The 12,015-nt window shown below is 45.1% G+C and overlaps 2 protein-coding genes across 3 annotated transcripts; one reads left to right on the forward strand and one right to left on the reverse strand.

The window, feature by feature from the left end:
- Nucleotides 1–39: 39 nt before the first annotated feature.
- ncoa4 (nuclear receptor coactivator 4) lies at nucleotides 40–7,073 on the reverse strand. Of its 2 annotated transcripts, none has more exons than XM_058064748.1 (10): nucleotides 6,905–7,073; nucleotides 5,748–5,862; nucleotides 3,193–3,333; nucleotides 2,686–2,777; nucleotides 2,341–2,449; nucleotides 1,929–2,030; nucleotides 1,124–1,846; nucleotides 854–1,045; nucleotides 694–786; nucleotides 40–616 (listed from the first exon to the last, which is right to left on the reverse strand). In XM_058064748.1, the coding sequence occupies exons 2-10, from the start codon at nucleotides 5,859–5,861 to the stop codon at nucleotides 611–613; spliced, it is 1,572 nt and encodes a 523-aa protein (XP_057920731.1). In that variant the 5' UTR covers nucleotide 5,862; nucleotides 6,905–7,073; the 3' UTR covers nucleotides 40–610. The 2 variants fall into 2 exon arrangements, with proteins under 2 accessions (XP_057920731.1, XP_057920728.1); XM_058064745.1 differs by lacking the exon at nucleotides 6,905–7,073 and adding an exon at nucleotides 5,964–6,171.
- A 202-nt stretch (nucleotides 7,074–7,275) lies between these two features.
- yipf3 (Yip1 domain family, member 3) lies at nucleotides 7,276–11,792 on the forward strand. The gene is made up of 9 exons (XM_058064761.1): nucleotides 7,276–7,577; nucleotides 8,934–9,134; nucleotides 10,045–10,151; nucleotides 10,219–10,264; nucleotides 10,348–10,440; nucleotides 10,511–10,642; nucleotides 10,714–10,827; nucleotides 10,909–11,032; nucleotides 11,105–11,792. Exons 1-9 carry the CDS (start codon nucleotides 7,512–7,514, stop codon nucleotides 11,227–11,229), a joined length of 1,008 nt encoding a protein of 335 aa, XP_057920744.1. The 5' UTR covers nucleotides 7,276–7,511; the 3' UTR covers nucleotides 11,230–11,792.
- The last annotated feature ends 223 nt before the right edge of the window (nucleotides 11,793–12,015 follow it).

A 12,015-nucleotide genomic window follows, 5' to 3' on the forward strand; every position in this document is an offset into this window, starting at 1 on the left:
AAAGTCGCCATGTGACTAGTGACGTCACTCACACACAGCTGATGTCAACATGTTTTATTAGTGTGGAGAATCATAACAAAAGCCCATAGATGACATCATTGCGCAGTCAAAATCATTGGTGGAGCTTTCATCCTTGTCTTGGAAGAGAGCAAACTTAAAACAAAAACGTTAATTTTAAAATAAAATAATGGGATTAAAAGTCATCCAGAAGGATGTACATCTCTGTAGCAGAGTAAAGAAAATTTGAGAAATATTACCCTCAATGGGGCAGAATAAATGTTCAATGTAAATGCAAAAAATATATGCTTCATAGAAATATTTGAGTTAAAATAAGTTGAACTTTGCCCAGCCCCTCGCTAGCACCACCCACCCTGTATATAGTCCATGGTGGATCAGGAGATTCACAACTATTCATTCTTGACGGAGTGATCACAGCGCACATTTAAAAAGTTCACTTCCTGTTTGACTCAGGCACTTCACAGAAGTTGAAGAACCTTTGCAGGAAGCAAATGCTGAATACCACAGGAAAGAAGGCTGCAGGATTGAAGAAACTTGTGTGCGCTAAGCAGCAATAAAGTGACACAGGCCAAAGGAAAGCTCATCTTTGTGGTCACATCTGGAAGACGAGAAAGAGACAGCTAACTTAGCATGGCTGCTAACAAGTCCCATTACCTTGTCCTTGTTGTCGCTCACCTGAATCGGAGCCCTGTGGAGCCATTTTTCTTTGTCGCTGCCCACTTTCATGCAGGAGAACAAGTCACAGACGGACGGCAGAGCCACATTCTCCTGTGGGGGAGAAGACAAGCGGTCATACCAGTCTCATTTTCACATCGCTGTCTTTCAAATCGGCTACCTGAGATTTCTTCTTTAGCAGCCATTTGTTGTCCTGCTCCGATGCTGAAGTCACTTCCGGACTGGATGAGTTCTTTGGAAGCACCCAGTGCTCTGGATCCAGAGGTCTTTGAAACAAAGCGGGGCCGAGGAGGTTAGAACCTCTGCAGGAAGCGTTGGAGGGGTGAAGCCACACCTCCAGGATGGCCTGAACCTGTGAAGACACCATTTTGTTCCGTCAGTAAGATCCAGTGAATCTATTTTCCATTATCATCATCACGTGCAACTCTACCTTCTCTTCCTGTTGTCTATGCTGCAAAGTTGGCGGCACATTCTTGCTAGTGGGCTGGGCATTCAAGGTCTTGGTCAGCGTGTTCTTGGTCGTAGTGGGCGGGGCAGTAGTGGCAACAAGGACGCCGTTCTTGTCAAGCGTGCCGTGCTGCAGCAGCCACGCGTTCAAAGCTTCTTTGCCGCAGTTTTCATCGCAGACGCACTCAGAGTAGCTGGAGCACAGCTCGTTGGCCCGACACGTCTGCTGGACCGGCGCCGCCTGCTGCAGCCACGCCTGCAAGGTCGTAATGGCGGCTGTGGGTGAGGACGGGCTGGCGGGAGATGGGGTCTTCAGGCACTTGAGCTCTCCCAGGTTCTCGATCTCCAAGGCTTTGGTGGTTTGGCAGCAGGATGAGCAGTCGGCCGTCTGACGGCTCGGCCCGGCCAGCCAGTCGGCGCATGACCAGCGCTCGGAAAAAGGCTTCAAAAGCTGGCGCCAGCGCTGGGCATCGGACTCGGCGGAGTCGACGGGTGGGGTTATCAGCCACTCGCTCAGGTCGTCATCCTGAAGGCCGTCACACAAGTCAGACTCGTCAATCTTCTCGATGGAGAAGGAGGAGCTGCTGCAGCTGGCACTGCGCTGCCGGACGACAGGCTTCTGGTCCCGGAGCAGCCATGTTTCCAGGTCTCGGAGCTGACCCCAGGCCTTGAAGAAGTCCACAGATTCCAGGACGGGACAGGAAGTCTACACACACACAAATTCCAATGAGTGGTACAAAAACATCAGTTCTTACTGTATGCCGTGTATGCGACTCCGCCTCCCTTACCGTATCCTTCGGTGACAGCCAATCCTGGGAATCTCTGCTGACCTGATGTCCAGTAGGATGACTTTCCAGCAGCCAGTTACCCAAAGCTCCGGCCTCCATTTTCTGCACAAACAGTTGTCATTGCAAAAGCTATTGTAAGCAGCTGTTGGCCGTTGAATCCGTCCAATCGTATTTTGCTGACAATGCAACAGTAGGCGTGTCTCTCTCTCTCTCTCTCTTTATTTCCTTATGCCTTTACTTGAGTTTACTACTATAGAGGGGGAGGAGCCACCTTGTGTGGCCTAGCAAGGTACACTGTATTCAGACACATGTTCAGAGTAGGTGGTGAGATGCCACAGTGGTCTCTGGCAAAACATTTACACTTTTCAAAACACGCGTTCCAGAATTAGGAATGACTAATTGTGTGCGTTACCTGTGCGCTGATGCTGCCAAATGAGGTGATGGCGTCCCTTAGGGAGCGCGAGTCAGCGTCAAAGCTCATCTCAGGTGTTTCCTCCGGCATCAGACTCAGAGATGACAACCTGACAACACAAACAAGTGAGAAAGATGCATGGTGGAGTCCAACCAAGTGCAGTTGTGAGACAGGAACCCACTAAGAACATCTGGGTTAGTCGGGTTGGGGCTTAGTGCAGTTTTGGACGCCAGTCGGCCTCACAAATTCTAAACATTGAAGCATTCCGGCAACTTATGTGCAACATTACACAACACTGGCAGGCTCTGGCCACATACAAAACAACATGAAGTTCCTTCTTCTTACTTGTCCATGCAGGTGGTCAGCTGGTTGCTCAGGTCGCTGCTGCTGTTGGCGTTCTGCAGCTGCTGTGAGATCACATCTAGCTGACCGTGCAGCTGCAACGACACAAGTAAAAAGTCAAGGGTAAAGTCTCAGTTGAGCGTACACTGGTTGTATAACACCTAAAAAAATTAGCAAAAAAAATCAGGTTAGTCATTCCTCCCCTCCTCTCTCCTCTCTTCAACGTGTTCACCAACCAGTCTTCAATACCGCTAAACATCAGCTTAAATGTTCATTTGTCCATTTCAGTCATCCTTTATATGACTTTTGCATTGTTTCCTGTTTGTCCAACTGTAATTAAACTGTTCTGTGTTAATACTTTTGGCTGATTAACAGATTAATATGCATAATTCCTTACCAGGAGCAGGGAATTGGTTCTGCGAGTTGCTAAACAATAGGGACTAGAGAGTGGACAGTGCTAGTCTGGAGACGAGGGGCAATGGAGTGTTTGCAAAAAAGAGAGGTCGTCACCCGATGAAGACGATGCAACTGCTGCTGCAGCGTTTCAGCCTTGACGTGCTCCAGCAGGTCGATCTGACCCAGCAGCCACACCTCCCTGCAGCGCAGCGCCTCCTGCTGCCGGCTTACGCAGCTCTGCAGCTGCCAGCGCACCTGAAATAAACACAAACGTCAAACATTATTCATTATGAGTTATGTAATTATGTAACTATGACAGGAGCAACAACAAATTAAATGCACAAAATCAATACAAACTGCAGTAGTGACGTGCAACTGAAATGATTTCATTTACGATCAAGGCTGATATCGGTGATACCACTCCGATACTGGTGCAAATTCAGCTTCAGTATGGTCAAATTTAGAATGTAGTATATTATTTCACATCATAGCATAAATAATACCAAACATTTCATTCATTCGGACATTTCATTCATTTCATCAATGAAATCAATGAACATTTCATGCTAATAATTTATTCATTTATAGTAATCTCAAATGTATCAAACTCTACGTCTGAATGAACCCTTTAGGCACCAGATTATTTAAAAAAAAAAATCAGTTTTGATAATAGTATTTGAAATGGTTGTATGTTGAAAATGGTTAGAGATGAAGGCATACTGTAAAGAAGAGAAAATCATCAGTATGACCCAAAGTTAGTGATGGGAGTATATTCACCCCCCAATGTCCATAAATGGCCAGGTCCCTGTCTCCACCATTTAGCTTATATACTCTTTCTCATCTCTCACCCTACATAGCCACCATCATCACCATCATCATTTACAGTGGGTCTTGAACACCACTTCCGGGTTTTTTTTTCCATCCCCACTTCCCCTCACCACCACCTCCACCACAATAGCAGTGGTTTGGTCAGTTGTGCTACGCGCACCACCGTAGGTTGTCTTTTAGGAAAAACATATGAATCCTCTAGGTTGTCCCCTCGTGCCATCCAGAGCACGGTGAAAAGGTAAGAATGATGTTCTAAAACAGTGTCAGGTTCTGGGACTGAGGACACGCCACTACTCCACTGTTCTATGACCACAGACCCGTCGGACCCGAGGCGTATGATGCGCATGCGTTAATTAAGCAAAAAATGTAACGTAATTAATGAAATAAATTAGTTACCGCGGTTAACATGTTATTTTTGACAGCCCTATAAAATATGTGAAAATTGTATTTTAAATATTTTTTTAAAAGAATTAAAAGATTATTCTCAAATCAGACATGGCTCTGTTTACCATTAGACATTGTTTCTACAGACAGAAGCTCAAATGACGGAAGTATCAAAAGGATCAAGATTTGGATTCAGGGCTACATTCACACTGCAGCATTCGACACCCAATTCGGACGTTTTGTTAAAATCAAATTTTGTATATGGTCCTTCATACTACCAAAGAAATGCAACTTCTTGTGTGAAGTCATATGCATTTCCGTGTTGACAGAAGTGAAGATTACAGCAGAGTGCGGCAATTTCAAGGATTTTGTGCAATATTATGATCCTGCACAGCAGATTATGAAGAAAGAGGGCAAGACTTTTGTCTATGGCTGTTTGTGGAGAACTTGCCACAGTGTCTGTTCTGAGGAGCGCGTGTGCGTCAGCAACCGTGAGATGCTTCTCTGAAACTTTTGAAAATCATTATTGGATGACAATAAGAGCATTTGCCTACATCGTTGCGTACCTTCATCAAAGCCTCAGTATGCACGGCATGACAGTTTTTTCATGACGTGTGGGTCGGATATGTGCGACCTGACCGCCCCTACTGCAGTCGAATTGCCTACATATGTATATTCTAGCAATTTTGGTTTTAGCAAAATTGGTTTTAGCTTCTGATCGGGTTTGTATTACACAATACTGTTTGATGCGTGTGGTAACAGGCAGTGTGCTGGCACCAATTAACCTCAGGTTGTAAACGGAACCCTACCTTCATGTAGAGTATCTACATTTGGGGCCAAACAGGAGATTAAAGAAAAATACAGCATAAGAGAAAGTTAGCACACACACAATGGTATGTTCAAAGACCGTCGAAAAAGTCACTGCTCGCAACAAACAACAAAAACTTTGGGATTTCTGATTGTGTATACAGTTTTTAATAAAATAATGGCCCATATTTCCAAAATGAATATTGATTTACAACAAATTTACAAATGTTTTGTAATTTTATTTTATTTTTAATCATTGCAGCTGAAAGTTGGGACCCCTGCCATACACAGTCATGACAGCAACATGGTGAGTGAGCCGGTGTGTGGCACGTGACGCCACGATAGCTCTGGAACACACACCACTGGTTCACACAAGCCACGCTTACCTGACATGACCAAAACAATCAATGTGGACTTTGACCTGTTTGGGTCTTGCTGCAGTGTGAGCATAACAAATAGGGCCGGGTCATATGACCTGAAAAATTAAGACTTCAAACTTTTTCATAGAGGATTTAATTTTGAATTTTTTGTAGAAGTTTTGCTTTTACTTGATTTAGAAAAACATTAAGTATTTCAAAAATACACTGTTGAAATGTCTCGGTAACATTACAAACAACGTAGGACAACAGACAGGTGGTGAAAATGCTCACCTCTCTGGCGTTCTCCCTCAGCTGCTGCTCAGTCTTCATCACGGCATGGATGGCGCTCTCCAGCTGATCCTGAGCCAGCAGGCACTGCTTCAGCTTGCTGCCCGTTGTCGGCATCCTGGACGGGGGAAATAGGAGACATGACACGGCACGCTCAGAAATAGGCTCACGTGACCTCCGATGCTAAGAAACTATTAAAAATAAGTTATTTAATCTTACATGCTAGTTGAGGTCATGTCCAAAAGCACTTGCTGCAAACCCCCAAGTTAAAACACTTGGGACATTAAGTACTTCACTTTGACTAAATCTCACACAAGGAACAGGACAGCTTGCCACGCCTCCTGACCACTCTGACCTGGATCAGGAGGTGGTCGCTCTCACGTGGAGTGTTTTGTGTCTTGCTGACGTTCTATATTTGTTTGAAAGTGCAATGTTACAGTTGTCATTGCCACTCGGGGAGGGGCAGACATGTCCTGCAGGGCAAAAGGCGTGGTCTTATCAGCTGTAAACACACACAGCTGATAACAACCTGCACTCTCACTGAAAACAAGCTTGACCTTTACGTCTCTTTACGTCACAATGCACGGAAAAATATCAATTTGATCATTTTGCTGACTTTGGTAGGCATTACTATTATTTTAAGCATTGTAGACACGACTAGTAATGCATAGTCGGTTTAATCAATGTACAATAACCAATAACGCTACCATCATAGTCACAACATTCAGCAACACAACATTAATTAATTAACATTAATAGTCGAAATGGCTGTTTTTTGGTGTGGAGATAAAATACCAAGAAACATACCCGTACACGCGGTCGACTGCTGTAGGAAACGAAAGTGCTTAGTCGTGGAAATTAAACGTTTGCTTTGTTAACATGTCCGCCATCGCCGACTGTCAGCCTGCACGTCCGCACGATGACGTCACATGCAATCAGCAATTGTCAACACGACCGACAAACGCATTCCCATGCGCAGCGAACAAAAGAAATGTTCCAATTAGTATTCCGCGTTAAAGTGTAAATATCAAAGACTATTGGTTCAAGCCGACTGACAACACCGTAGGGGACACCAAGACACCATTTTGAAATTAGCATTAGCGCAGCTAAACTCGTCGACGCCGGTTTTGTCACATCTCAAGACGGATAATTAAACTCACCCGATGCTTCTGTTGTGGACACTTGACGTTAAAGTCGTCAGAAACAATCCCAACTGGCTTGACTGCTGCCTGGCGAGACAAGCCGTTCAGAATGTCTTGGTTTTCCCCAACACTCTAAACAGCTCGGTCGCGTTCCGAGGAGCGTAAGAAGAGGGGCGGGACTTCCTCCTCTTCTTCGTGCTGCCATTTGTCAGCTGACTACACAACACGGAAGTGTCATGGCCATCGCGTGGCATGGAGGCACCAAGCCACGACTACATTCGGGACGTATAGAAATAGTAAAAGATGTGGGGGCATTTTATATATTTTTTTATTTAAAAATGTATAATCACTCTCATACTTCAAAATGAGGTTTCTGACTGTTTTGTGGGGGTTCTTGCTGTTTACGTCATGACGTAGCATCGCTCACAGACGTCATTTGGTAACGCCCCCAACACGGGCGGAGTCAAACAGTTGCTTCCCCTGTGTAGAAAATGTCATTTGTTTTTACAGATACAAATCATCAGATTTGAACGGTAATCGGTACGTAAAAATCACAGGGAGCTTCCATTACAAAAACGCCACCAAGACCGAGTAAAGTGATTGAAGACTCTGAGACGCGCACAAAATGTCTGCGAACTCCGGGAACACGAACACGGAACCATGGGGAAGCTTCGACGATCACCTCGTCCAGGTAAGCTAACATGCTAACGCCATGCAAATAGTCTTTAGACTCCCATGGATCTGTCTATCGTGCTGTGTGTTGACTGGCTGTCTGACTGGGAAATTAGGAAGGGCAAATAATGGTGGCTTTGAGCAAAGGCGGTATTCTTATATTTTTTGCGTGGAATAAAGATGTCATTTGGAGCCAAGAAGTGCAGAACAGCGGCCATTTGTGGACCCCTTCACATTCTAAAAACACAATTTCACAGGGAAATACAACAGCGTAAAGTGCAATTATTCAGAGGAAAAAGTTCTAATCTAACGAGAAAGAGTCATAATTTTACCAGAATAAAATGTCATTAGTAGAAACATACAAAGTTAGGTTGCAGAAAAGCTAGACAGTTTTACGATGGGAATATAGTAGTAGGAGAATAAAGTCATAATATAACGAAAAGAACATTGACGAAGATTATTTTTGAGGAAAGGGTCTCACTTCACAATAAAATATACAAAAACATACAGTAGACTTAATACAGTAGACTTAATACACAGAGTAATACTGTGTAATCCAGTTACAATACATTATTTTAAAGGGTTATAGCGGAAAATATTTGGGGAAAAAATTGAAAAAAAAGAGCAAAAGTGATACTAATAGTATCCTACCTCACATTTTTCTTGGAATTTATATAACTTATTAGGCCTTGTCCACATGTAGCAGGGTATTTTTTAAACTGCATATTTTTCCTCTCTCTGTTTATGGAAAAAATTGTCTACACAACCTTGTATTAAAAAAAGCCTCCACACGAAAGCGTATAAATTAGAGCTGTCAATCAATGAAAATATTTGATCGCGATTAATCGCATTTTGTTCATAGTGAACTTGCAATTAATCACAGATTGGAGTACGTTTTTATCTATAATAAGTAGGGGAAATCTCTTTGTGGTAAACGATTCCATGTGCAACTGCCACAATAATTACATAAGATTTTATGTTTATTTATTGTGGTGACTTACATGAAGATCAGGCCACATTTTATGACAAATATGCACAAATCCAAGAAATCCCAAAGGCTTCACGTACCTTTTCTGGCCACTGTATCTACATGGGTTTCATTAGACAACATCAAAGTGGCCTGAGCATCCTTTGATTTTTTACTATATGGACCTTGGTGGAAAAAGTTTGGACACCCCTGATCTAAAATTTTGGCGTGCTCAGCTTCCGTCACCTAAGTCATGTCCTAAAACTCCAACTTCAAAAAACTTCAAATCCAGCTAGGTGAGTGACAGTACTGTCAACAGGACTGAAACATGACCAGACAGCAGCGACTGCAGTGCATTGTGGGATTTGTAGTACCCGAGTCGGATCAGCAGCCAGTTTTTGTGCCCAGGGCGGAGGCTCGGCAGTCATCGACATGGAGAACATGGACGACACATCGGGCTCCAGCTTTGAGGATATGGGAGAGATGCATCAGAGAATGAAGGAAGAAGAGGAAGTGGCGGCGGAGGCGGCGGACGCCGACGATGACGACGGAGAGTTCTTGGGCATGAAGGGGTTAAAGGGCCAGCTGGGCAGGCAGGTGGCGGACGAAGTGAGTCTCACTTTTCAGTCAAATTTGTTTGCAGTTCTGTTCCTGGCCCCCCTCAGAGGGCTCCGGTAACTGAAACCACATTAATGTATAACCGCCTCATGATATCATGACATATTTAATTATTACGTTATTATACATACTCGCGTCAACACATCCATCCATCTATGCCACCTATTCTCACTATGGAGCCTATCCCAGCCAGTAGATTCACACTCACATTCATATCTAAAACATGTCCAAGCAGAGATTGAAACCCTGGTCTTTCCGATCTCCTGACTGTGATAGGAATAAACCCCGGGCGTCGCTGCCATTTCCGGTGGCTGATAGGGTTTTAAGTGTTGAAATTCTGAAAACTGAATGTTTGCAGAGCATTTGGCAGAATCTTCCTCTGAAACAGCAAGTCCCACGCAATCAAACACCGCGTTTACTTACAGGTGACAGGTCTTTGCAGCACATCACAGAAAAGGAGTGCTTGATTTGCTCATGCTAACACACTTACAGCACTACAGCATGTCCCATCCCTATTCTCTGGGTGACCAGGTACCCTAAGACCTTTGATGGAGTATTTTAATACAAGTAACGTCCTGCAGTGCTCCACTGGGCTCCATTGGGGTTTGGATAAGGCCCTGGAATGAATCACTCATTCAATCCCAGCCATTTTTCAAAAGACAACCCCTTCAGGAGCAGCCATTTTAGACCATTGTGACTGATCTTTCAAGGAATATTGTGTGCTATGGCTATACAAACATGGAACAAAATAAAGATTAGGTTTGTTTCTGCCTTTTCTGTTCTTTAGTAATCAGCAGTAGAACTACTTTCAGGAAAATATCAGCTCCCAACAAGAAAAGGGTGAAAAACACCTTGTTTCATAGTAGGCCCCCTTTTAAAGACGGCCATGTGTTGTCTTCAGGTGTGGCAGGCGGGAAAGCGGCAGGCTTCCCGAGCCTTCAACCTGTACGGCAACATCGACATCCTGAGGCCATACTTTGACGTGGAACCCGTTCAGGTGCGCAGCAGGTAGGAGTCGCAGCCACTTCCTGTCCAGTTTTCTGTCATCTGCATGCTGATTGTTGTGTTCTCGCAGGTTAATTGAGTCGCTGATCCCCGTCCGCATGATCAACTTCCCTCAGGTACGCCCACTTCCTGTCCAAAGGTTTCACACCGTCCTCACTCTTGCCTCACCATGTGTGTGTGTGTGTGTGTGTGTGTGTAGAAGATTGCAGGCGAGCTGTATGGACCTCTCATGCTGGTCTTCACACTGGTTGCCATCTTGTTGCACGGCATGAAGACGTCTGGGACCGTCATTGTGAGAAGATACACACGCACACAACCTCCACATCAGTGTTAAAGCAAATGGTGTTTCCATGATGTTCCAGAGAGAAGGCACTCTGATGGGGACCGCCATCGGAACGTGCTTTGGCTACTGGGTTGGAGTTTCGTCTTTCATCTACTTCCTTGCATATGTGGTTAACGCTCAGATCACCATGTTGCAAACGCTCTCCCTGCTGGTGAGTGACTAGAGCCCCCCCCCCCAAAAAAAGCCGCTGTTTTTGCTGACATCACATTGTCGTCTGCTCAGGGCTACGGCTTGTTTGGCCACTGTGTAGTCCTCCTGGTGAGCTACAACGTGCACTTCCACTTCCTGTTCTACGCGCTGTGGCTGCTTCTGGGAGGACTGTCCACCCTGCGCATGGTGACCGCAACCTTTGCCATCAGCCACCTGTCACTCCACCTTTTATAACCCTAGCACCTTTCCTGTGTGTCATCTCTTCAGGTAGCAGCGCTGTTGTCCCGTACGGTCGGTCGGACTCCCCGCCTCCTCCTGTGTGGGACGGTGTCGTTCCTCCACATGCTCTTCCTGCTCTACCTTCACTTTGCCTACCACAAAATTGTTGAAGGTGCTTCCATCATCACGTTTCAACCTTCCATTTTCTGTCAAGGTGTAAGACCTCCTGTTTTTGTGCTTTCAGGCATTTTGGACTCCCTAGAAGGACCCAACTTCGCCGCCATGCAGAGAGTGGCCAGAGACGTACCCCAAGTTAGGCTCAATTCCACCGTGACGAATGTGGCGGCGATGGCAGCGGTCGCCATTTGAGCCCCACGCAGCCATCTATGTATTTCTATTTCAAACTTATGTTGTGGTGACGCCTAAAGTGGGAACGTCTGCTTCTGGTTTCTGGGAATCGAACCATCAGCCACACGTTGCATTCTTTAGCACATGTCCACATCGACTCTGTGTAAAGCGGTATTTATTCCTCCTTGGCTCCAGATGACTCTTCACAGCACCACCAGCTAGTTTGTTAGCAACAGTGCTATCACAAAACACATTGCACAAAAAATGCTTGATATTCTTCACAATGACCATAAGGGGGCGTGGCGTTCATGGCTGTCACTCACGGCTCCCAGGAAGAGGGTGGGATGGAGTGAGCTGGAACGCCAGCGCCCCCCATTGCAGTACCTAGCCGTGACAGCACCCTTTTCCATTTGGCCTCCAAGCCAGTAGGTGTCCCCGCTGAGTCAGAGGCATGACAAGTCGTGTTGGTGTTTTATTGTTACTACTAGAACACAACACATACAGATACTATATATTTGTGTTGTATGTATAATTACATTTCCTCTTCATTTGGGGACATTAAAGAGCAAATTTGTTCTGGTATACATTTGGATGTGTCCATGCACCGTACACACACACGTTTACTATTACAAGGCAAAACCTAGCCAACCTTTCCTGTTTATAAACACCTAGCCGATAACCTGGAATGCCTTTGTATGCCATGATGACCTTTTTCCATCCACCTTCCATATCTTTTATCGTGATCCTGCCTCCCCCACCCCCAAAGTAACACATTCGTATGTTTCCTTGTACTGAAATAGTCGGATT

Source organism: Doryrhamphus excisus, chromosome 2 (genome assembly GCF_030265055.1).
Source record: "Doryrhamphus excisus isolate RoL2022-K1 chromosome 2, RoL_Dexc_1.0, whole genome shotgun sequence".
Lineage (NCBI taxonomy): Eukaryota > Metazoa > Chordata > Actinopteri > Syngnathiformes > Syngnathidae > Doryrhamphus > Doryrhamphus excisus.

Bases quoted from the DNA above. Each gene is read 5' to 3' on its own strand.
- yipf3 (XM_058064761.1), top strand. From the start codon at position 7,512: ATGTCTGCGAACTCCGGGAACACGAACACGGAACCATGGGGAAGCTTC. The intron at 10,265-10,347 runs GTACGCCCACTT...GTGTGTGTGTAG, and splicing joins GCATGATCAACTTCCCTCAG to AAGATTGCAGGCGAGCTGTA. The intron at 11,033-11,104 runs GTGCTTCCATCA...TTGTGCTTTCAG, and splicing joins CTACCACAAAATTGTTGAAG to GCATTTTGGACTCCCTAGAA.
- ncoa4 (XM_058064745.1), bottom strand. The intron at 2,450-2,685 runs GTAAGAAGAAGG...TTGTGTTGTCAG, and splicing joins CTGACCACCTGCATGGACAA to GTTGTCATCTCTGAGTCTGA. The intron at 787-853 runs GTAGCCGATTTG...TCTCCCCCACAG, and splicing joins TGCTAAAGAAGAAATCTCAG to GAGAATGTGGCTCTGCCGTC.